The following is a 25,063-nucleotide window of genomic DNA, read 5'->3' as shown; positions in this document are numbered from 1 at the left end:
AACCTTCAACAAATATATTTATAATATACAGAAACTGATCTAAAAACTGATATTTCAGATTAGTTTTTGGCATTAGCCTTTTTGTCATTTGTGTTCTTCCTTCCATCATTCAGTGTGTGTCCCTTGAGATTCTATCTTCAACTGTGATCTATAATTACATACTTTTGGATGTGTTCCTAAACTAGAAGAAATGAAGAGTGCTTGATTAAGTTTGTTTGAGATCAAATCATTGTATATTCATACCTTTATTAAGACAACAAAGTTATAGCTGAAACAGAAAAGGAAAAGACGTGCTAAAGACACTATTTTCATTCTAAAGTTTAGCAACTACTATCTAGTTTCATTATTTTGCTACTGCTACAGAATATAGCTGTAGAGACACCATTGCAATAGTGAAAGGTATAGAATAGAATAGATTTGTTTTTGCTTTCTTTCTTTATTCAAAAAGAACAATAAAGTTGTTTGATTAACTTTCCAGCTACATGTGCCACATATATAACAAGTGATTATTACATAAACCTTAGATTAGGGGCAAAATCTTCCTCCAGGACCTGCATCAAGAAAGTTGTAACAACTTGGCCAAAATGACCTGGTCCTTTCCCTTGCACAGACCATGATATAACTCAGCAGCCTGAATGCAGTCATATTGATGAGTGTGGTTGGTAGAGTAGAAGCCAAGATTTTACCATTGGTACTTGGCAGCAACAAGAACCTCCTCGTACTGCTGAGCAGCATTGTCCCAACTGAGATCCTGCATCATCCCACGCCGTTGGATCCCTTCCCAACTCTGCTTAAACTGCTTAAAGGTCATCAAGCAGTTCCCTAATGCGTTTACTAGCTTATTAGGTTCTGCACTGTCAAATGTCCATCCAAGGCCAGACTCTTCAAATGGATTAAAAGGTGTCACGGTATCCCTCAGTCCACCCACAGCATGCACAACTGGGATTGTTCCATAGTTCATGGCATAGAGTTGATTCAATCCACATGGCTCAAATCTTGATGGCATGAGCAATATGTCTGCACCTGCTGTTATCCTGTGAGCCATCTTCACAGAAAAACCAATCAATCCTTTGATTTTGTCATTGTGTTGGGACACAATTTGCTTAAGCATATCTTCTAAGTCAGGCCTTCCGGTTCCCAGCAAGGCAAGTTGCATATCCTGGCCCACCATCCATGGAATTGCTTCGGCAATGATATCGATGCCTTTCTGATGATCCAGCCTTCCAATGAATCCGATCAACGGAACATCCTCACGAACCGGAAAACCGAGTTCCTTTTGCAGGGCAGCTTTGCATTGACGCTTGCCACTTTGCAGGGTCTCAACCGAGTAGTTAGTGTATCCATCTGATTTCAAGTGAACATCAAACTTGGGGTTCCAATCTTTGGTATCAATTCCATTGACAATTCCCCTCAGTTTCCAGTCATTCTCATTTATGATCCCATGCAAACCCCAACCACCTTCAGAAGTTTTGATCTCCCATGCATATCCATGACTGACAGTGACAATCCGGTCTGCTGCCTTTAAACCGGCTGCTAAGATATTCAAGTGCTCACCTCCAACAGGATCATATAATTGGAAAAGGTCTATGTAATGCTGCGGTAAATCCGTGTAACGGAATTCATCAAGTGGCCCCCGACCCTGTATGGAAAATAAAATCCAACCAATATGAAAATGAAATTAGCATCAGTGATTGGCTAGTTTTTCTTGTTTAAAGATAAAATAATTGCATTTAGATACAAAAATCCACATTCCAAAAGTGAACAAACATAAATGCATCAGATGAGGAAACATTTTCTTGCATTGACCTTAATCATCAAGACAGTATACATGCAAACTCACATTCACATAATATTTAGAAGGTTGGAGTGCAAACATATGACAATATGTTAGGAGTTGAGCACAAAAACACAGCCCAACCCAAAAGACTAATCCATTAATTGGAGAACCTAAGGAATATCATTTCATTATATTCAATGAGGACCTCCTAACAATGGATAAACCATCCAGAAGAGTGACAGACACATATAAAGGTACTGAACCAAAGCCGTTTTTTCATGCAAACTTGAGAGAAAGGTTCACCAAAAATAAAAGTCTCCACAGAGAATGGGTCTACTAGACAACACAATTTTGAAAAAGAAAAAGCTCTAAATATTATATTAAACTATAAAACTAAAACAATGTGTTTTTGAGACAGCACGAGTGTTTTATTCTTATTGATAAGAGAATCAGTACAATAAATAGAGGAGATTTAATATTCTTTAATAATAAAGATATGATATGGGAATAAATAGAAATGTTCCTAATATATAAGTATACAATTTAGATATTCTTGGTAGTAAGGGATTTGCACCTTATTTCTATAACTTCTATAATTATAACAAGAGGAATAATTCTTGTCATTTAATTCAATTGGAGTGTAAAGGTTAAATTTAGGAAAATAATCTTCACAATCCATTTATGGTTGTTCTTAGAAATTGGAGTTTAACTCTAATTCAACTTCACAAAATCGGTTTGTAAGGTGAAGTTTACACTCACATAATTTAGTCATATTTCTAGTCGATGTGAAATCTTCAACACTCTCTCACGTCAAGGACTAGACATAACAAGATATCACAAAAAGTAGATTTCAAGTTTAACTCAATCTTACAAAACTAGCTTGTAAGGTAATGTTTGCACTCACATACATACTATAATTTGGTATATCCCAACTCGATATGAGATCTCCAACAATTGTATAGCCAAGATTAAATCCACCCAAACACTCAACAAATATGTAATTAACTAAATAAATAGATAGAGAATGGACCTGGTGTGCTATGTTATGAATCACAAGAATAGATCTTGTGTACTTCATTAAACCATTATCACGGAAATATGCCTTGAGGTACACAGGCAACAATGCAGTATGCCAATCATTTGCAATGAAGGCCAAATTTCCATCTCCATAGCAAATACCACCACATGGAACATGCCATGGAACCTGAAAATCATTTTCGTCATTTATCCATTGAAAGTAGACAACTATAAGGATTTTCATATAGAATATATGTGCAGAAAAACTTTTGACAGTTACAAATTATTTGGATAAACAATGTCCACGATTCTGGTATTTTGAGAATAATTCTATCAAATTGTTACTCACAAGCATCCTACTTTATAGGCCTTATCATGTGGTAAGAACTTCACAGAACTTTCTTGGGGACCCCAGGGTTAAGTAATTCTAAAGGTATATTCACATATTTCCTGTGGCAGTCCTGTCCATTAACCAGTGATGCATGAAAGCATACATAAAAATTATTGAAAGAGATAACGACGAGAGATTCAAAATTAGTATTCTCTCACAAATGAAGAGGGAGATGCCCCAAGTGTCATCATTGGAAGCTTAGTATGGCATGCATCTTTGTTTCATTAAAATACCAGAGTTTATGTTAGTCACATAGCCTGGAACTACAAATGTACCCTAGCCATTTCTTATTTTAACATTTTTTTTTCACCCCATGTGATGCAGATTGATATTTGTCAACTTGCCTGAAACATACTATTTACATAAAAAATCAAGGATACAGATGCATTTGGTTAACTTCATAAAAAATAGCATATGCATTCTGATAAAAAGATTTTTGGGTATATAGCTGTCAACCAAGCATCCCCATAAATAATGTAGTCACTAAATCATTTAGTTCATGTACCTCTGCAGCTGCCTTGCAAAACAGCACCATGCGTTTTAGAATATCCTGTTCCATTAAAAGACATGAACTGAGTAAAAAAGAAACTAATATGAGCAGAGAAAATAGTTACAGGTAACTGGGCCGTCTTGAATATATGATAATGCAAGATGGAGTTACTAGAATACCTTAAATCAGAGCACAGCCTTTTGGTAATTCGTCTCTTAATTTTACTAATGGAGGAAACAAACAAATCACAAAAACCTTTTTCTACTTTTTACCCCTTGAAAAGGAGTAATATTACCGTTTAAAACAATGGAAGCACTTAATGATGGCTACAACTCAACATAAACATATTATTACTGTTCAAATGCAACTCAACAAAATTATATTATTACCATTCGGTTTCCACCATATACGTTATTCTGTAAATTGCGAAAGTTTGGACTGTCAAGAAAAACAAAGTCAACACCATCTATAAAAGCATGGAAATATGTTACTTCCATGTCCTGCAAAGCAAAAACAATGGTTTGTTACAAAACAAAGGTAGCAGCAACAAATTATAACTGATCAAGAATAGAGTTGCTGCTCCAAACCTGACCATCCACTTTGTACTGTTTCCGTACTCCAATCTCTACTGCTTCAGCATAATTACTATATCGAGGTGCTACAACCTACAAAGAAAATGTAAAGAAAGAAAAAAGACTTGAACTATGATGTGCTGATAAAAAGGATATTACTGATAAAAAGGTAGTTGAAATTCATTGAAGTGTCCAATAATAATCTGCTGATACATGAAACAGACAGTCATCTATTTCACTTGAACTATGTAAGAAAATAAAGAATTATTTTATTGATAATAATCACACAAATTACATTCTCATCATCTCTATTTGTAATAGTCAACCTTTTAAAAGAAAATAAAAATATACTCAAATGAATAGAAAGATTCTGAAGATATTTTTTCCTAATTACTATGGAGATATTAAGAATATTTTTTATCCAAATAATATGCTATTTACAACACTCTCAAGTTGGCAAATGAATATCAATCATTCCCAACTTGCCTACAAGATCCTGGAATCTACCCTTAGGAAGTCCTTTAAAGAAAATGTTTGTCATCAGAAATCATTTAGGGACAAAGTTGTGATCACTCGGCCCATATCAATATTATTTTTGATGAAGTCCCTGTCAATTTCAATATGATGGTAGTTGTAGCATGGTTGGCAAAGGTACAATGCAAATCAATATGGTTGACGGTATCATGAGCACATTGACTGATAAGATGTAAGGGCTGAACTCTACAAGAATTTAATTTTTTTAGAAATGTAAACTCTTTTGCTTGTACGTAGAGTTGAAGGTGAATCCCAAGAATTTCTACAAGTGCCCAAAATAATTTATTTATGGCATATGAAGTTATGCCATTGGAGCAAGTGTGAAATGGATGAGCTTAGTAAGAAAGATGTGCTTGGTGGACAATGGATTGGAAAGCTATATTTTTGCAAGCATTATGTTGAAAACAATGAAGAGTACAATCTATAATTGGAGTTCACAGAACACAAGCGACTCTAGATTATATCCATCCATACCTGCATGACTCAGAAGTTAGAATAACTAGATGTGAAAACCATGGTGATTTGGAGGAAAGGATGTACTTGCAACAACCAAAGGGATATATCAAACCTATAAAACAAGATCACGTGTGTTTGTTGAAGAAGTCTTTGAATGGCTTGAAGTAGTCTCCTAGGCAATGGTATAAATGATTCAACTCATTTATGATTGACGTTGGGTATACAACAAGTGAGTAAATATTAAGTATAACTCAATATCTCAAAACTAGCTTGTAAGATGAGTGGCTATAAAGAATTTCTATATTTAGTAAATAATTATAAGATTAATTACTTTAATGGTTTAGTTGATATTAACCATTAACGGAAGGCTTGTGTTGCTTTGCTTGCATTCTAGTATAAATAAGTGCAGAGATATTGTAGCAGTTCATTCAAAAAAAAGTATACAAATTCCTTAGAGAGCACTCTTGTAAGAGATAAAAACTTCATACAGATTTCTTATTTGTAGTTTTACTCTTTTCTTATTAATAGAGATTCTTCTGTTTCTTCTATAGTGTAAATTTTCCATCTCAAAAGACAATTTGACACATTTATTAAGCAAGGAGTATATCTAAAGAGCAAGTTTTCTTCCCAAATTAAGTAATGCTGTCAGTTCATTAAGGGAATAGCATGTTACCATAACCCTGTGTCCACGCTTAGCCAAAGCCTTAGGTAATGATCCAGCAACATCTCCAAGCCCACCTATTAGTTCAGGTATAAGTTTGTAAATGACAGCAAGACAAAACAGCAGATGCACAGATTGACATCCAGAGATTTAAGAATTGGTAGCTTCATGTAAGTTGCATCACAAGAATGGTAATTCAAGAACAAGGCATGCAATGATTAATATAGAAATTTAAAAGAAAATATTGCCCCCCAAAAAAGGTCTTTCATTTTTCTGTCTTTTATTTAAGCATCATCAGGCTAGTGAACAGGTTACCAAAAAAAGCCACTTGTCAAATTTCTTTCAATAATGCCTATATGAGTTAAAGTCACAATTCACAAAGGAGTTCAGTTGCCTACATTCCTCAAAGAAAACATTACATGAAATAATGTTGGTTACCTGTTTTTGACCAGGGAGCACATTCTACTGCAGCCAATATAACATTCATAGCATTCTCCCCAGCCAACGGTGGGGGTTTTTCACCTTCACTCTCAACATTGTCAGCTTTATCAGCAACCTCATCAAAACTTGATTCATCGATACCTTCCAGTATTTCAATAATCTGACTGGTGGTTTTGGTGCCACTTGGGATTTCCATTGGCAGGGTATCAGGGGCAATTGTCTCATATCTATTGCTATTCAAAAGTTCATCAAAATACTGTGTAGCTGAAGCCTTTTCAGCAAGAGACAATTTATCATCTTCCTCTTCACCTTTATCAAAACCACGATCAGTGGCTAAACTCGAGACATTCGATATTTCCTTCTCACTAGATTGGACGTAACTGCTTGAAACAGTGCCACCATTTTGGTTCTCAATAGTACTTAATAGGGATTCATTGCTGTGCTCATCTGAAATACTGTTTATTTGACTATCTATTGCATGAAGCAGTTTCCTTCTTTCAGAAATCTACAATAAACAATAAAGCTAAGTAATATCACCACATGTATGCTTATAATAATATGTCCGATTGATAAAGCATATAAGAAAGCAAACAAAGCATGCTCACACACAGAAAATTATAACTTGTACAATCAACTCCACCATCATAACGAAGAAACTTTAGAACTTCAAATCCCAATAACTCACCCATAAGTTCCTTACTAGTAACTATGTTCTTATAAATTATTATAACTAAATTCAGGCCACTGGTTTGGGCATGAATAGTCTTAAAAAGTGCTCTAAACATAAATCTCTGAAGCACTAATAATTAATTTCCTTTATGTCTCTGATATGAATCAGATGTTAATACTCTTGGATACTTGATGATAGTATAATACATATGGATCAGTAAAGTATCCAAGCCTTTAAAAAAATTATGAAAATCCAATACACATGAGACATAGAAGCATGTATACTTAGGAATATATATATATATATATATATATATATATAACCAGCTTAATCAATTCAAATAACAGTCTCATTGAATCCTCTCTATTATTTGGCATCCAATTGAATTTACACTAATTAACTTTCAGAAGTGATATCTTGTATTCAATAGACAGTAGTAGTAACATCATCCTGCATTTAAGGGTAAAGTTATTAAGATAAGCATTACAAAAAAAAAAAGAACACAACAACAGATAAAGAAAGTTATAATTTAAGCAGTAGCACATAGTTGTTTACTTTAAAAAAATGAAAGGATCACTCTATTATGCCCTTCAGTTGATTTGAGGAATCGTCTCTACAATTCTAAGCATATTTCTGTCACTTCTACCTAGTTAATATTAATTCCTTGGCACTTCATCCTAAATAGGACAAACTGCATGCAGAACCTCGCAAGCAAACATGGTCAAAAATCTCAAAAATAGATCAAAGAAGCGGAAGATCCACAATGAGTGAATCTGCAAAAAGTTGTCAATGCTACAGCATGATCAATTGTGTAACCAAGGACCTTTAACAAATCATGATTATTAGTCATTGCTTTACTCCACTTAAACTCACATTTCCAAGAGAAAAATAAATTATTAGTCCTAATTTCCCAATCACAACAAATCAACCCAATGAAAGACCAAAAACTATAATTAAAACTCCTATCTTAGATGCATGTAGTCTAAAAAAAGTATGAATTAAAAAAAAAATCAACAATTACGTGGGTCTCAACATAAACCTTTTTGGAGACAACATAAAGGTGTAATCAAGACCCTTTTGCAAAACACACTCATTCCACAACACAATGATACCTTTTGAAGCAGCTCCCTTTGCAAAGCAATAACCTTCTTACTCTTCTCAATTGTGCCCTGAAGTATTTCCTCTGACTCCTCACTCATCCAAGAACCCTTCCCCAAAGCTTTTATCCTCCTATTCTTCTCCACCAAACACAACAAACCCCTGCTACACCCATGGTTCACTCTTCCACGCCCCCACCCTCTTGCCCCCGAATGTCCAAACGATGAACCACTCAAAGGGCCAAACTTAGGAGAAGAAAGCTTGAGATTCCTGGTCTGAAACATCCTCATCATCAAAGTGGAGTCAGCATTGGCCTCCACGAGAAAGGGTGCAGAACCCATCGATGCCATCGCCAGCAGATACAGAGGAACAAGTTTATGTGACGAAAAGGAGAGATCAATGAGGAGGGTGTGCAAAAGGGTGAAGCAAAGTGAAGAAAAGAGTGAGAATGTGATGAAAAGGTGAGAACTTTCTTTCAGAACTGAAAATGGTGAAGGAAAAAAAAGAGCATGCAGTGATGGTTTGTCCGGAGCAGAGCTTAAGAAGATGACAACAAAATGGTGACATGAAAGGGTCCCATTGATAGTGTAGTTTGAGTGACAAGGATAGTGAATTATAAAGGTGAAATTTTACGAACAAGTCCATCATGATCATCGTGGTTTCATCGAGGTGTCGGTTAATGAGCGAAGCGTTGTACACTTGTCTTGTTCTTGTGAAATAGGAACTAAACTTGCTCAAATATTTCACTTTGTATCGGGGTACGTTTGACTCTGTGCTAAACAAGTTCAGTTCAAAATAGTGATTAGTTTTGCACACACTGCATAATTCTTGTTCATAGAAATTATACAACAAAAGAGAAACTGAAGATGCAATAAACTATTTGAGACAAATACAAATAAGTTGAATACTTTTTCTGATCCTTAAAAATCTTATAGAATTTTCTGTTTTTAAAAGGAATAAAATTTGAAATCTCTATCTGTCATAAATCACTTATGAAAATTAACTGATATTGTTATTTGTGTTTATGTGAGGTTGAGTAATAGTTTATCTCCAATAAAATTAATAATGGAATTGTACAGTGTAATTTTTTAATACAATTTGTTATCTTTTTTTGTTACATTATGTAATGTGTTTTCATTACTTGATTACTTTATGTGATGTAATAGATTTCAATTATTGGAGAGATAAATATCAATTCATCATTTTTTAAAAGTGTCCACTGTTCTTCTACCTTCTCACACATATCATGACAAAAGCTTATGATATATCTTTGAATGTGAGATTCTTTAAGATAAGAGAGTAGAAAAGGAAAAAAATTACAAGTGCTTTTATTGATGTAAAAAATAAATAAATAATATAAACTAATAGTTGTAAGAAATTATTCAAGTGTCCTTATTTTAAAATTAAAATATTTGTTACTTGAATTAAAAAGTCTAACATATTTAAAATGGGCACTTTCAATTATTTAATATATGTTATTATCTGTAATTTTTTAAAATAATGAGAAATATATTTTAAATCTAAATAAATCCTAAATTAAAGCGAAGAAAAATATATACTAAATCTTAAAAAATTATATTATACAATAAAAATAAAATTATTTCACATAATATTAAAAATTAAATTATTTTATTTATTTATTATAGTCACAACTTCGAAAAATCTAGGACACCCTCAAGGTTAGGATAGGTTAACAAGAAAGAAAGCAATAGAAAGAATAGAATTTGCTAAAAAAAAGAGAGAAATAAAAGAGGTGCTTTTTTGTTTTTTTTTAATCATGATGACAATTGAAAACCTTAAATATAACAAGAATGTTTAGAAAATATTGTTTAATGATGGATTTATTTTAAATTGTTAATATATTTAAACTGTTGACCAAATTAATTTTAAATGGAATAAAATGCATAATTCATAAAACATTGTTGGAAAAAAATTGTTTCTCAATTATTCTTTATCCAAATGGTTCTTACTTTGGTACAAGAGAAAGGGCGAGCAATCCACGTTTAATGCAACGAACTAAGAAAATTGATAAAAAGAAGATTTCTTTTCTCATCCCATATAATCCTCGTAAATATAAAAAAAAATCAATTTGTCCTTAAAAATAATTTTAAATTGTATAATATTCAAGTTACTTTTGATATAAAAGAATTTTTGAATTCAAACATCTTGAAGTAATTTTAAATTTTAAATTATATAATTAAAAAAAAATTAAATTCACGATTATACAATCTAAAAGTTTTTTCACTTATGGATGGTATATGAGAGGCATAAATAAAAAACTTATATACAAGATTTTGAAAGTTTTTTTTTTTTAATTGTGTAATTTAATGATGTTTTTAGTATTATAAAATCCGACTTATCGATTATTAATTTAGAAAAAAAATTATTTATGTAATTTAATTTTTTTTAAATTGTTTAATTCAAAAAAAAAATTATACAAAACACAATACATAAAAAAAAAATGGAAACAACAACGAGAGAACGACAATTACGAGTGCAACAAGAAGAAGGTGGGTGCAGCAAAGAACAATTATGATGGGTGCAACAAGAAGAAGGTGGTTGCAGCAAAGGAACAATAACGCTTTACCTATAAATGTGAAGACTCTTATATCCAAATCACTACATTTTTTTAAAAAAACTTTTATTTTAAACATTATTATCTAACTTGACATTTCAACTAAGTTGACACTTCAAGTAAAACACAATCATCTGTCATTACATAAAAAAAAATTATTATTAAAAAAATACAAAAATATGGAAAAATAGATCAAAACTCATATGTTAACAAAAATAATATATAGGTAGACTATACCTACTCATAAAGAATTATAAGAACATACTAGATAGAAGCATATTATACCAATAAAATGTTTTTCTATAAATAAATCATAAATTAGCCAAATTATAATCACACGCATTTCTTTCAAAAAAATATGAGTAACCCTAATAAGTTTTTGAATTTCAAACATCCAAATTACTAAAAAGGTTTTATCTAAAAAAGAAATTACACTTTGTTTGGTGAAAAGAAATTGGTATGTTTTGTGTAATGTTCAGACTCAATTTTGAGACATCTCATTACTTAACACAGACTACATGATTTAAAAGATAACTTTTAATTTATATACAAGTTAATTTTAACATTTTTTTAGTTTATTCTCTAATTTATGAAAAAAAATATCTTAATCACCTATATGATTATTTAGTTTAGTAATATATTGGTTTTCTCTTCCTCTTACTTTCTCTCCTATTTTTCAATGATAAAACAAAACCATATATGAAATAAGTTGCTCACCTTCAGATCTCACCTATCTTTAAATTATAATTAATGTTAAATACAATTATTTAATTTTAATGTTCACTAAGCAATATAATTTAGATTTATGTGACACAATAATTATAAATATATAACATGTACATATAATATAGTATGTTAAAAAAAATATTCATAGATATTATTACACAAATTAATATTAAAAGATATAATTCCTTTATGTAACTATTTTTGTTAAAATTATAAACAAATTATACATGTTTTTTTAGAATAAAAACATAGAAATAAAATTTGACATATTCTAAGAAAAAACAAATATAATTAATCCAAAATTGTTAAGGTTTTAAATTGGATGAAGATTAACTCCAATCGAAGATGATAAATCAATCATATGAATCAAATTTCTCTCTTTGTTCAGGTGAACCAGAAAATTGAGTTCAGTTATATCCTACCATACAACTTAAAAGCTAAGGATTTAGCTACTCAATAAAAAAGAATTAAAAAAAATAAAGAATAATTTAGATTAAGTCATGTCCTAAACATAATCTATTTTAAATTGACTGCTAATATTTAAGGAGAAACAATCATGTTAGAGTTGATTATAGGCAAAAAGAATGTTATGAATAGAAATTGACTTGGAATTACAAATCTGATGAATTTCATCACTTTAAATATACAATTCTGAAACAAGTAGTAACAAATGAGTTGTTGATATTAAACTTTAATTATATACATTGACCATTGTGGCCTAAATATTCTACTAAATATAATATAATTAAACCAAATCAAAGTTTTGAAGAATTTCAAACAAATTTGGAACCAATACTATTTTTTTTACAATTAGTTTAAAATATAAAATCATTTACTGAAACAAATTAATCTAAATTAAAAACTTTTTAAAGTATTCCTGTGACAGAAAGAAATAAGTACATAGAAGAGAAACCTAATTACATATATCTCATTCCCCCTATGTATCTATACTAGAATAAAAAGTCAAAAACACCATAATTTTATATACAACATAAAAGACAAATAAATTAGTGACAATCCAGATGGGACAAGAGAGTAATAATTATGGAAGCATTGTTCAAATTAGCATCAACAAAACGTTGAAAATTCCATCAAGCAGCCTTTTCACATACCACAAAACTTCCCGGATTGATAGTAATGCTCTTTGTGCAATTATCAGTTTTGTATATCCCAACAAGTCGATCAGCCAATTCAAACATGTTGTTCCTAAGACTGCAGGAGGAATAATCATATACCATTGCAAGTATTACAAAAATTACACAGTATGAGTAATACAAACACACTCTAACACATTATTACTAGTTAAAAATTTATTCAAAGTTATAAAATCACAAATGAAACTTACGAAATTAGTTATAAAATCTTCAATAAATAATAAATGACTTAATTGCACTTTTAATCCCTCAAATGTAATAATGGTCTAATCCTAATCCCTCAGTTCCATATATGTCAAGCATATGTGTAATTTTAGTTCTCAAGTTTCAATTACATCAAAGTTTCTTGGCATCATAGTTCTACGATTTGAGTTCTTTCTTGAGTTGAGAGATGTGTCTAGAAGATTAAAAAATCACAATTACATTATCTAGAAGGCATAATTGCTACCATTAACATTTCAAAAACTAAATTACAAAATTTATGACAAAAAAAAATGCAATTAGGTCATAATAAGTATGTTCAAATGAGTTCAATACTATTATTTCTCTTATACAATTTACTAGTGATAATCCGGGTAAAAAGACCCACCTGATGATTATGAATTGAGCATCTTTGGTTCTGTCTTTCACATAATGCCCGACGATAGAAACATTCTTGAAGTCTGTAAAACCATATAGCAAAGGAGTTTAATGCATTGCGTATACCTAAATAGCATTTACAATAACAGAATTTAGGTTCGAAGTTAATGGGAAGTACCCAAGGCAGCATCGATCTCATCCATTACGTAAAGCGGGGTAGGCTTGTAATGATGAAGAGCGAATACAAGGGCCAACGAGCTAAGAGTCTGCAAAAGAAATAGAAAAAGTATATAAAAAAAGGAAAAAGATCATGGTGTCCATGAACGCATTTTAACATTTTCTGCATGTCTAAGAAAATGATTAAGCACAGGCAGCATAATGCCTAATTGCTCATATGCAGGTTCAACCCAGAAAATACAATTCTTGTTTGTATATAATATAATATAATGCTTTGCAATCCAAGAATTGAGACCAAACCAAAGGCAAATGCTGACAAGAAGAGGAGATAACCTTTTCACCACCCGATAAATTTGCAATATTTTTCCAGCTTTTCTTTGGTGGTCTGACACTGAAAACAACACCTTCAGAGAAAGGATCCAAAGAATCCACAAGCTCGAGTTCCGCATCACCTCCAAGAGTAATCATCTGCAAATGATAAAAGTGGTTATACATGCCACAAGTCTAGGAAAAACAACAGCTCAAATTTGGTGCCACTAGGACTAAGACACAATTTTTTAGTTTTCATTCTTAACAATGGTTTTAGGAAATGGAGACTGTAAAAGACGGCATACTTTAGAAGTGGCATATCTTCAGAAGGCAACATAAAAAATAGATGGTTCACATGGGAAAGTTGAATCCACTTTTAAGAATAGCGATCCTTCTTCAATTATTTTTACTAATTATATGGTGAATCCATTTCATTACCACTAGATTCGAGCAAATGTTTATTGCTGCCACAAACTACCAATTTCATGATTATTATTGAAACTCGCACTCTTTAAGCAAATAACTTAGAGGATTATAGTAATTTATGCTCCTAAAATTAGACTCTACACAAGATTAACCCCCTTAAAATTATAAAAAATAAATCGTCGGTTCAATTCAACATCATTTTACAAGAAGTAATGCAAATTTAACTTGGCATCATAGTCACACCAAGTTGCCAACATGCTGGTCTGAAGGTCTTAAGAAAGGTGACAGAACCTATAAGGAGTTAAAATATCCATAAATAAAACTGGAGAAGCACAATTCCATGTGTTTGTGGCAACGAAAGGGAGAATTCTAAGAGAGGTGAGATTCCAAACCTGATACATTTCCTTTAACTTTAAAGATATGGCATTAAATCCTTCCATAAACTCGTCCAATCTGCCATAACACAGTCAGATAACATTGTTGCCAAAATGCAAGGCATAAAATAAATTCAACCTATAAAAAAGAAAATATATCATGCACACCTCTTCTTTCTCCATTCATCATACTGCTTCTTTATTTCATCCCGCTCCTGAGTAACTGAATTAAGTTCTTCAACTCGCTCATTGTATAAAGATACCTTCTTTCGATATCTGATAATCATAAGAAATTGTGAATCTTTATTAGTACAGCATCAGAAAAAGTAAAGATAAACAACAGGGCAACAAATTGGAAAAACTCATACTCTGAAATTGAATCAAGATTAGGATTCATCTCCTTCAGTTGTGCTTCAAGAAGAGCCACCATTTCACAGGCTTTTTTTAGGTCACAATCAGCATTAAGATGTTCATCGGCCAATGTAGCTTGCAGCTTTTCTTGATCCACTAAATCAGCCTGTATTCTGCATACCATTTACAATCTATAAGAACTTCAGAATAATAAACCCTGTATTCCAAAACAGAAATCTGATTACATACTGTTCGAGATGTTTGTGAATAGCAGTTTGCAACTCATCTAGTCTTTTCTTGTACCCTTTCCCCTTCATTTCTAATTCTTTGTATGCTTTCTTCATGTCTTTTAATTTAAAGTCAGCATCAACCTGAAAAATAATGACTGTAATGAGAAAGCTCCAAGATGGTTGCGATGTGAAAATGAACAAACCAGTACCTCAGATGCACGTAATTCATCCATCATTTTTTTCATCTTATTGTACTGAGATTTTGCTTCCTCCAAGACAATCATATGTTTGTCAATTATCTGCACGGTAAAAATAAATTGTGACCCTACCCAACCAATATTTATATGCATAACTTTCAAAAGGTGCATTGCACTGTACATTTTTAATGTATTTCATTTACTAAGGCACAAATTTTACACAATCCAAAACAAGGCTATTAATAACCTCTTGAGTTTTTTTATAATTCTCTTGAACTGCAAATGCTTTCTGCTCTATTTCTGCAAAGGCTCCAGTTAACTTCGCCTTTTGCTCAGTAAGCCTATCTTTCTCCTTCTTTGAATCTTCAATTCCTTTAGTCAACTTTTTGACCATCTTTTGTCCCGTCTCTATTAGCACCTTGTGGCGGTTTATTTCTGAGCTATTCTTATCAATATCCTAGTAAAAGGGGAATCATTAGTAATAAACAATCCCCAATATCAAATATAATTGAAGGTTCATGATATAAGAGATGCTTACTGACTGAATTTTCTGGACCTTTGACTTCTGAGATTTTAATTTTTCACCCCCAACATTTTCTAAATTTCTCTGGAGCTCCAAAGCCTGGGATTGACCAACATTAATTAAACTATCAAACTTAAATACAAATATAACCTTTATTTTCAACAGTCATAGAAATAAAAATAAATGCAAGACATGCAGGCAACCCTCAATTTGTAAAGGAATTAAAAGAAAATGAATTTCGAGCAAACCTTTTCCTTCAATTGTTTAGATCCATTAGTTAGTCTTTTAATCTCCTTTTCTTCGGAAGAAACAATTTTCTTCAGCTCATTCAATCTTTCAAGCTCATCCTCCTGTGGTGTTGATGCTGCCTCAAGGGAATCAAGTTGTTTCTCAATATAATTAAATTGTGAACTTAAACTGTCAACCTGTAGTGGAAGGGGAAAAAATCTCAATGACTGCATCAACAACTCCAAGAAAATTATAATTTACTTCTCTCAGACTCAGAAATAGTGCATAACCTCCTTCTGACTTTTAGCTAACTCCATTTCAAAAGCAGAAACAGCTTTTTCTGAGGCCTGGTAACGTTGCACAGCAGCGACAATTCTTTGGCGAATGTCATTCAATTTAGTAGTCAAATCCAACAATTCCTTCTCAGAATTGGCTACAATTTCTACAGAAACGGTTGTAGCTCGAATAGATGTCCCCATCTTCCCACCACGGGGCTTACCACCCCCACCACTCATTGTTCCAGATTTTTCAAAGAGCGCACCATCAAGGGTGACAACTCGACGAAACTCATTATTTCCACCATATGCTATACGTGTAGCCTACATTTTACAGAGTAAGAAAATGTTACTATCTGACAGTTTAACTCTACTGGCGAGAACAATTGCAAATGCAACAAACCTACAATTACATATTGCAAGAAAATGGTAAATAAGTTAAGCCCCATAATCTGATTAGTGTGCCTTTGTTTCTTAAACAGACCAGATAATAGGCATAATGTTATAATAAACTTCGATAGTTCAAAACAAAGCCATATCAAGAAACTTGCTCATCAAACAATTCTAAACACGGACATGATGATTTTCATATCTGATAAATACCATTTTATAACGAATCCTTAATATTTACCGTCATAATGGAGTATCCTACAAAAGTACCACTGACCTGGTCAAGATCTTTAGCAACCACAGTGTTTCCTAGTGCCGAATAGAAAGCAAGCTTCATTCTTTCATCTCGAACTTTTACTAAATCAAAAAGACGTGGAACTCCATCTGGAGTGCTTACATTCTTTTTCATCATTGGAAGAAGATCAACTTGCTTCTCCTGAATATAGAAACAGTATTCTAATTATATTTATCAAATATCTGTTTTGAGTATTATTGGCACATCAAAAACATTACAAAACCAAACAGAGCATCAATCATTGTTAGAGAAAACAAACATATCTCTAACAATCATTTACAAATTATATTCAATTAAGCGCATTATATTGGCACTGTGTTCTTAAAGTAATTTAAAAATTAAAGACCAACTATGCCAAAAACTAAGGTTGTTAGTTGAAAGTTAATGTACGGTTTCAGCATTTCTAGTAACTATTGTGAAAATAATAGTAAAAATGTTACCACATTTTTGTAAACTATTAGTGAAAAAAAAATATAGAAATGGAAAGCATTTCCTAATACCAAAAATGTGCTAATACCTTACATTATAACAGAAACGTGCTGGAGGATAAACCCAGTCGCCATTATACATTCACAATAACCCAGAAGTAGAAGTGAAGAAATTTAATTTATGCCTTTTGAAATATTAAACAGTCATTTAGAGACAACAACAAACTGAATAATATAATAAAATACCAATATCATGAAAGTAGCAACACCAAGATTCTCTCTACGAAGCAACTCAACACATGCTTGAGCTGCATTTGTTGTTTCCACCACAATATAATCAAGTCCAGCACATGCTGTTGATATCGCAACATCATATTTTGCTGCAAAATTTATAAGAAGTTAATCTAAGGGCATCCATTGATTACATACAAAGCAGAGTGTCACATGATAAAGATAAATAAATTTAAAAGTCTTAATCTAAGGTAATATCAGTCTAAGAACAAAAGAAGTGTACTAAGAAAATTTGGATTATGACACCAACAAATTATAAACTCAAGAAAATCCCTGTTTCCCTGAAGAAAAACTGACTAATGTATTGTAATAAGAAAATAAGGATTGTGTTAACTAATAATAAACAAATCAGAAGAAATCACAGATCCCTTTTTCAATTATGTATAAATGACCACTGTACGCTAAGTACTAAATTTGCAGTTAATTAATTCCTGCTTGATCGTAAGTTTGTGGCGGTTTGCAGTTAATTAATTCCTGCAAGGCCATCAAGAATATAATCATTCTCCCAATACTAGAAAGAATGCTTCTGAAAACAAGAGACAAGTAATACGTTTTATATTGATTCTAGGATTTGCATTTGGAATGTTGAATATTAATTGCAGGTATATTATCATTATATTCTATTAATTTACACGTGCTCATTAAATATGGTTTTTGAGGTAACCTTTTCAGTTTTTTAGATGAGATTGGTCTCTCCATCACGTGTTTACTTACTCTCAAACAAGAACCAAATAACGAATAGGCTGAAGCACAAGCCTGGTCTTTAATCAGTAGTTCAAAACTTCCATAATCATGAGCTTTGAGCAGAGCCTACCAAACCTATTTATTTTCTTCATATAGAATAAGATATGTTTGTCTTTTGAATGTTTTGTTGTGCTGAGTTTGAACATAAATTTTAATCTTAGATAGAAGCAAGAGCATCCAAAACCACATTCCTAAAATTTTTGCAGCATTCAAGTGCCATAATTTGAAAGGCATGGATCTTCATGAAGCTAAAAGTGTTATTAGAGAACCTCACCATCAATAGCGCCTAAATCACCCATGCGGCCATAAATTCCTTCTATTTGTTTTGCTTCCTTAGCTTTCAGGATTGCTTTTAGAACTGATCCCTGACTCTTTTCAGAATCTAGAACAGACTTCAATTCAGCAACCTTTTGTCTTGCACTTTGCTCAAGAGGAATCAGTTCATCTTGTTCTTTGATGCATTCCTTTAAAAAGAGCAACCAGATCACCACAAGCCTCAGAAAAGAAAATGTTAAAGACACAGAATTGAGAATAAGAAAGAAAATTTGCTAACTTCTTCGATTTTGTGAGCTTCTAAAGCTTCATGCTTGCTCTTTTCTATATCCCTCTTTATTTGAGAAAGGCTGGCAGTTTTTGATTTAATTGTTTCTGAAATGTTTTCCATCTGCTTTTGAGCATCTTTAAAAGCTTGAGAAGCACCTTCATGCTGCCAATTAAATAGTCTTCTATTAAACATCCACCTACTATAAAACATAAAGGGACTCTGCTCCACAAATGTACCTCAATTCAATATAAATAAATAAGGGCACCCTCCATGAATCCTGGGCATGCATGTCAGAAAGGGCCCTTTAATTTAAAGTGCAGGGGACGCATAAGCGTCTAAGTCAAAATAGCTACTGAATAAGTTCACATGCATGAAAAAAACATAAAAAGTTCACAGGAGAATAAAGAATCAATTTGTGTCCATGTTCAGTTTCTTATGTTATCAAATGGTGTGTTTGATGCAAATTGAAGAGCTGCAAATGTAGAACAACACAGTAGAAAGAAACAACTACATCACAATACAACTCTTTGTTTAGTCTGTTGATTGGTACTTGATGCACAACGCAAACATAGCAGTACCAGGTCAATGTTGGTTGTTGTGATGGCAATGGTTGGGGGAGTAATTATAATTTTGACATGCTAGTTGATGGTTAGTATTGATCTCATATCAACTAAATATATGGTCAAATTATAATATATAAATAGGTACAAACTTCATATTAAAAGTCAGTTTTTGAGAGATTGAGTTAGACCTTATTGTACTTTCCAAGAGGGCATTAGGCTTATCCTAACAAGATCTATTGATTATATTGTGTCACTCGCTATGAAACCACTCATGGATATCTAGTCTCACACTCAGAGATATCTAGTCTCACTCTCGAGATATCTAGTCTTCAACATAAGAAGCATGTTAGAAATCTCATATAGATATAGGACCAAATTATATTATATAAATAGGCGCAAACTTTAACTTGTAAACCAATTTTGTAAGATTAAATTGGGCTTAAATCCACTTTCTAAGAGTTAGTATAGTGATTAAGTACCAAAGTAGGTAGTGCATTTGGACTGCTTTCTACATTGTCCATTAGACAAATGTTTCTCTTTAGTTTACTATGTAATAAACTTCTTTACTTTTGTCCTGTTCTTCATCCCTTTTCATGTAGTTCCATGATCTCTTCCAAAATCAAACAAAGAACAATAACTTTTGTTCTGTCCAGTCTTTAACCGTTTAGCTAATCAAAAAGACCCTTCAAATTATACAGCACAGAAAATTTTAGGAAATGATAGAAGCAAAGCCCGTTAGAGAGTATCCTTCTATAATCACCATAAATAATTAACGTTGCGGATTTACTATGATTTTCAAAAATTATACAAAAATAATTAAGAGAAAAAAATAAATAACTTTCTTTAAAGCTGAGACTGGGAGCAATAGCACTTAAAAGTAGGAGTTGTTCTCACCTTCTCATTCAGAAGCTTACTTTCTGTACATGCAACTTCAAGTTTTCCCTTGTGCTCAATCAAATCTTTTTCCCAAGGTTCAAGCTCAGCACGAACTTTAGCAAGCTCGGAGCGGTATGTCTCAGTTTCACCTGCTCACCAATCAATTGCAGGGACACAAAAGATGAAAAAAGAGAATATAAACGACAAAGTAGCTAAAAACCATCTATTCAATATGGGATATCGGTTCCATTTGTGTACAGGGATAGATAATAAATAAAAAATAAAGACCAGCCTCCACTACAAAAAACACTGAAAACCAGCATGATGCATTCCAGACAATAACTAGAAATATAAAGACCTTCAGGGCTAACTATATGCAGTTCACTCCAACAAAAATAGCAGAGTATATCTTGAAATATACATAAATGTCAATAAAATATGTGTGTTCACTCTAACGGTGTTTCTTAATCTCAACTCAAGCAGCAGAAGAAAGCCATGACTATCTGTTAAGCATTAGAATAAGGAACCTAACTAAATTAAGCACTTTTAATGTTAAAATAGAACGAAAAACAAAATGTAGCAACTTGCAAAGAAGTATGTTTAAGAATAAAAAAGGTTTAAAGAGGTTTTGATTAAAGTATAATTATTGGAGTTGGAGATCCATCACCAGTTCAGCGAAGCAAATTTAATTAAAAGAACATTCCAATATATTGGAAATAAATTAATAAAAATGAAAAAAGTCCACCTTTGGAAATCTCTGTGATTTCTTCCAAGATCTTCTCCTCATCAAGCAACAAATTTTGCAGTTTTGGAATATTGTCCTCAAGTTTTGGTATCAAATTAGTTGATTCCTCACCCTCTTTTATAAGGGCTTCAATTTTGGATGAATCCTGACAGAAAGTAGAAACAAAAGAATTAGATGTCTCTTGAACACATAGTTTCATTGCAATAAACTATGACTTCCCTCTACCTTTTCTACTTTATCCTCTAGCTTTTTTATCTTCTGACCTATGTGCTTAAAATCTTCCCGATACTTAACATCCTGCCTTTCAAACTCCTTGAACTCTTCCTTGCACTTCCTCATATCATTGTCTAACTCCTGAAAATGAAAGAAGTTAATAATGACTAGATTACCACCTCAAAAGATTATTATTAAGAATAATTGCACAGCAATATAACCATGAAAACTGATTTCCATCTCATCCAAACCTCTTGTTTTTTCATATAGTTGTTGTGCTTAGTTTCAAGCTCTTTGAGAGTTTGTTTACTTTCTTGGATTTTATCCCTGAAATATGATATCACCAAGTCCTTCATGAGACAAGAATACAAATTCAACAATAAAGAAACAATTAAATTACCCTATGTAATTCAAATTTACCTTTCTGCCTTGAGATTTTCTTCTAGAGTGACAACATTCCCTTGTAACTCGTCCATTTTTCCACTTGTATCATCAAGGGCCAACTTTGTAGCTTTCTCTTGCCATTTTAACAGAGACAACTCCTTCAACATGTATGCTTCTGCTTCATTCTTCACATCCTGCAGCAAAAGAATGTTAAATGTTGGACAAATATCAAATGCTTCGTAAACCAACAATTTTACATGCCTCCAAGCCGTCTCTTTCTTTCTCAGCTAGCTTAACCATTTGCACCACCCCAGATCTTTTCTCATTCAGGGATTCTAACCTAAAACATCAACAACATTGTTTCAAAAACTAAATATTCTAAAATTGAAATCAAATAACTACTTCAACAACAGTGAACTCAAAAAAATGATACTATAAAAGATGAAAATGGGAAGAATAATAGAAGGGTAATTTAAATTCTAAAATAAAAGTGTATTGAGATTGGCTAATTTCATAAACAGCCCATATTAAAGCTTCCCAAGAAAGTCATGAACAAATATAAAATAATCAAAGCTAGGAAGAATTGCTGTGTTTTTTCAAAAGCCTTCTTAATACGGTTTTGATTATAAGCTATTTTCAAAACAAAATCAATTCATTAAAATACTTAATAATTTTTTTTAAAAAAAATCAGACCGCTATAGCAAACAAGTATAAATGATTTAGTAATGTTGATTGAGAAAGTTGCATGGCCTGTTTCTCTCGGGACTTAATGGAAAGAGTGCTAACAGTTTCTGTGATTCATCAATCTTTTCCACATATTTGTTGGTTCCAATTATATCCTCCAGGTATTCTAGAAAACCTTCATCATGAGGCCCTTGAGATTTTGGTTTCATAAGTGAAATCTGCTCAACTTCACCCTGAAAAGAAGTAGATCAAACATCAAAAGATGTGGACGGAATAGAAACACTTCCAGAAAAACTTAAAATCACCATATAACAAATAACAGACCTGAAGGATTAGAAACCTGTTATTGTCAAGGTCAACACCTTTCCCTTTTAATTTCTTAGTAACTTCAGTAAAGTTACTTGCACGATCATTAATGTAATACTTAGAAGAGTTGTCCCGGAAAGCCACCCTAGTAATCACAAAATCACTTCCTGGAACAGCCTCGTATGTTCCATCTTCCTGCAACCACTGATACTTTTAGTTCTTACTTTTTCATAAGAAAATATAGAAATAAAAAATGGCTCTCTTAAGAAAGTAAAATTTAAGTCTAACTAAACCTTGCAAAACTAGCTTCTAAGAAGAAGTTTGCACTTATTTATATACTATAATTTGACATTATCTCTAGTCGATATGAGCTCTTAAACCAGAACTGAACATCTCAAGCATGGAACTAAGAGTAAACCTGATAGCGGGTGACACAAGACCCAACAAACTAGACTAGAATAAACTCTGAATGGCTTTGACACCATCTTAGGGTCTATCGTGTCACCTTAATTTTACTTTTTTAAGTTTGTATTAGGGTCATTCAGAGTTTATTCTAGTCAAGTTTGTTGGGCCTCATGTTACTCATTATCAAGTACTCCCCCTAGTCCCACACTTAAAGATGTCCAATCCTCGGAGTGAGAAGATATGTTGAAGCCATATGTAATATATATATATATGTGTGTTTATGCGTATAAGTAGGTACAAACCTTATCTAACCAAACCAACTTCTTAAGGTTGAGATAGGCTTAAATTCTCATTTCATAAAATAGAACCGTAAGACTGAAAGCTCTTTAGTCACTGAGGCATAAAGATCAACTCACAAAAAAAAGCTCATACTAGGGGAAATAAAGGAAAGATAAAAAAGAACAAAAAACAATCAAAACCTAGCCACGATATGGAACTCTTTGGCATCATTGCTGGTGCCTATAGTTTGTTTTTAATTTTCAGTTTCACTTTGTAAATTCTTGAAAACGGGAGTCGTTATCCACTAGGCATGATTTGCTACATAGATCAGACCACACTTTTCAACTCAGTTAAATATCAAATTTTCAGAAATATTATTATATTACATTTTCAGAGCTAAAAAAACATGTCATTTTTGCAATTAATATTACTATAAACATATCTTCAATCAAACAAGGTTAATAATAATAATAATAAGAAGAAGAAGAAGAAGAAGAAGAAAAACTACCAAATCTACGATCTCTTGAAAATGAACAGAAACCCCCGCACTTTCCAAATTCTGGTGATTAGTGGAATTGTGTATCAGCTCCGAAACTTTGTTCAGCCGCATCTACAAGTACCAAAACCAGTTTCCAAATAAAAAAACAAACACAAAAACACTAAAAAATATGGAGCGAGAAAGAAATAACATTCAAATTCCAAAACTCATGAGTTTCTTGATCATTCTGTGAACACACCTGCTTTGCTCGCTTCCCAAATACAAAAAGCATCGCGTCGATGACATTGCTCTTTCCGCTCCCGTTAGGTCCCACCACTGCAGAGAAACTCTGAAATCGAAGCAATACAAAAGTTCACAAATTGAACACAAACAATTCAAAAGGTCAAAAGTACGCAAGTCAAATGAAGCATGTAAAAAGTTCGTAAGTGATGCCGAAGCGGATCAAAGTATGCAAGTGAAATCAAAGCAATTCAAAAGCTCACAAGTGAAATCAAAGCAATTCAAAAGCTCACAAGTGAAATTAAAGCAATTCAAAGTTCGTAAGAAACCGAAGCAATCCAAAGTTTGGAGGTGAAACCGAAGAGATTTGAAGTTCGTTAGTGAAATTGAAGCAATTCAAAAGTTTCGTAAGTGAAACCAAGCAAATCAAACTAAGCACAAAAACACTAAACAAGTTAGAGGAAGAAAGAAAGAACATTCCAATTCCAAAACTCGTGAGCTTCCAGAAACATCATGTACGCGCCATTTAAAAGTTCGCAGTTGAGATTGAAACAATCAGCAGGAGAACCCGAAGCAAATCGAAATTTGAAAGTGAAAAAGAAACCCTAACCTTGTGAAAAGGACCGACACGCTGTTCGCCGGCGTAGGACTTGAAGTTGCGCATGATCATCTCCTTTATAAAGAGCCTGGGGCGCGCGGAGCGGTGGCGCGTCGCTGAGTCGGGCGCGGACTCGGCGTTCGGGTCCATCGGCGCAGTGAGTCGACTCGGAGGTGAAAGGTTTGGAAGTTGGAGATGGGAGAGAGCGCAGATTGGGATTTTGAAAATCCAAGAAAAGAGAAAAGGGACTTTGGCGGGAATTCAAATTCGCAATTGCGACTCACCAAATAAATACTTAAATTAGCTTTTGGTATTTCATAAAAAATAATGCCTACCAATAAAAGAACAAATATTTTTTTATAAAAATTA

General features: G+C 32.6%; 2 protein-coding genes across 2 annotated transcripts; both read right to left on the bottom strand.

Moving 5' to 3' along the window:
- Positions 1 to 400: 400 nt before the first annotated feature.
- Positions 401 to 8,879, bottom strand: LOC137836907 (granule-bound starch synthase 2, chloroplastic/amyloplastic). Its single transcript, XM_068645686.2, has 8 exons — positions 8,122 to 8,879; positions 6,337 to 6,844; positions 5,911 to 5,975; positions 4,263 to 4,340; positions 4,065 to 4,175; positions 3,691 to 3,735; positions 2,808 to 2,981; positions 401 to 1,639 (listed from the first exon to the last, which is right to left on the bottom strand). The coding sequence occupies exons 1-8, from the start codon at positions 8,455 to 8,457 to the stop codon at positions 683 to 685; spliced, it is 2,274 nt and encodes a 757-aa protein (XP_068501787.2). The 5' UTR covers positions 8,458 to 8,879; the 3' UTR covers positions 401 to 682.
- Positions 8,880 to 12,239: 3,360 nt separating this feature from the next.
- Positions 12,240 to 24,962, bottom strand: SMC3 (structural maintenance of chromosome 3). Its single transcript, XM_068645685.2, has 28 exons — positions 24,707 to 24,962; positions 24,116 to 24,205; positions 23,887 to 23,988; positions 22,713 to 22,889; positions 22,491 to 22,621; positions 21,966 to 22,044; positions 21,741 to 21,898; positions 21,572 to 21,647; positions 21,333 to 21,461; positions 21,108 to 21,252; positions 20,381 to 20,511; positions 18,933 to 19,085; positions 18,654 to 18,843; positions 17,591 to 17,724; positions 16,899 to 17,057; positions 16,247 to 16,555; positions 15,977 to 16,153; positions 15,744 to 15,827; positions 15,453 to 15,662; positions 15,218 to 15,307; positions 15,028 to 15,149; positions 14,796 to 14,951; positions 14,596 to 14,703; positions 14,446 to 14,506; positions 13,652 to 13,786; positions 13,320 to 13,407; positions 13,152 to 13,224; positions 12,240 to 12,620 (listed from the first exon to the last, which is right to left on the bottom strand). The coding sequence occupies exons 1-28, from the start codon at positions 24,842 to 24,844 to the stop codon at positions 12,500 to 12,502; spliced, it is 3,726 nt and encodes a 1,241-aa protein (XP_068501786.2). The 5' UTR covers positions 24,845 to 24,962; the 3' UTR covers positions 12,240 to 12,499.
- Positions 24,963 to 25,063: the final 101 nt, after the last annotated feature.

Source organism: Phaseolus vulgaris, chromosome 4 (assembly GCF_051622355.1).
Source record: "Phaseolus vulgaris cultivar YP4 chromosome 4, ASM5162235v1, whole genome shotgun sequence".
Classification (NCBI taxonomy): Eukaryota; Viridiplantae; Streptophyta; class Magnoliopsida; order Fabales; family Fabaceae; genus Phaseolus; species Phaseolus vulgaris.
This window is presented reverse-complemented; position numbering and strand designations above follow the sequence as displayed.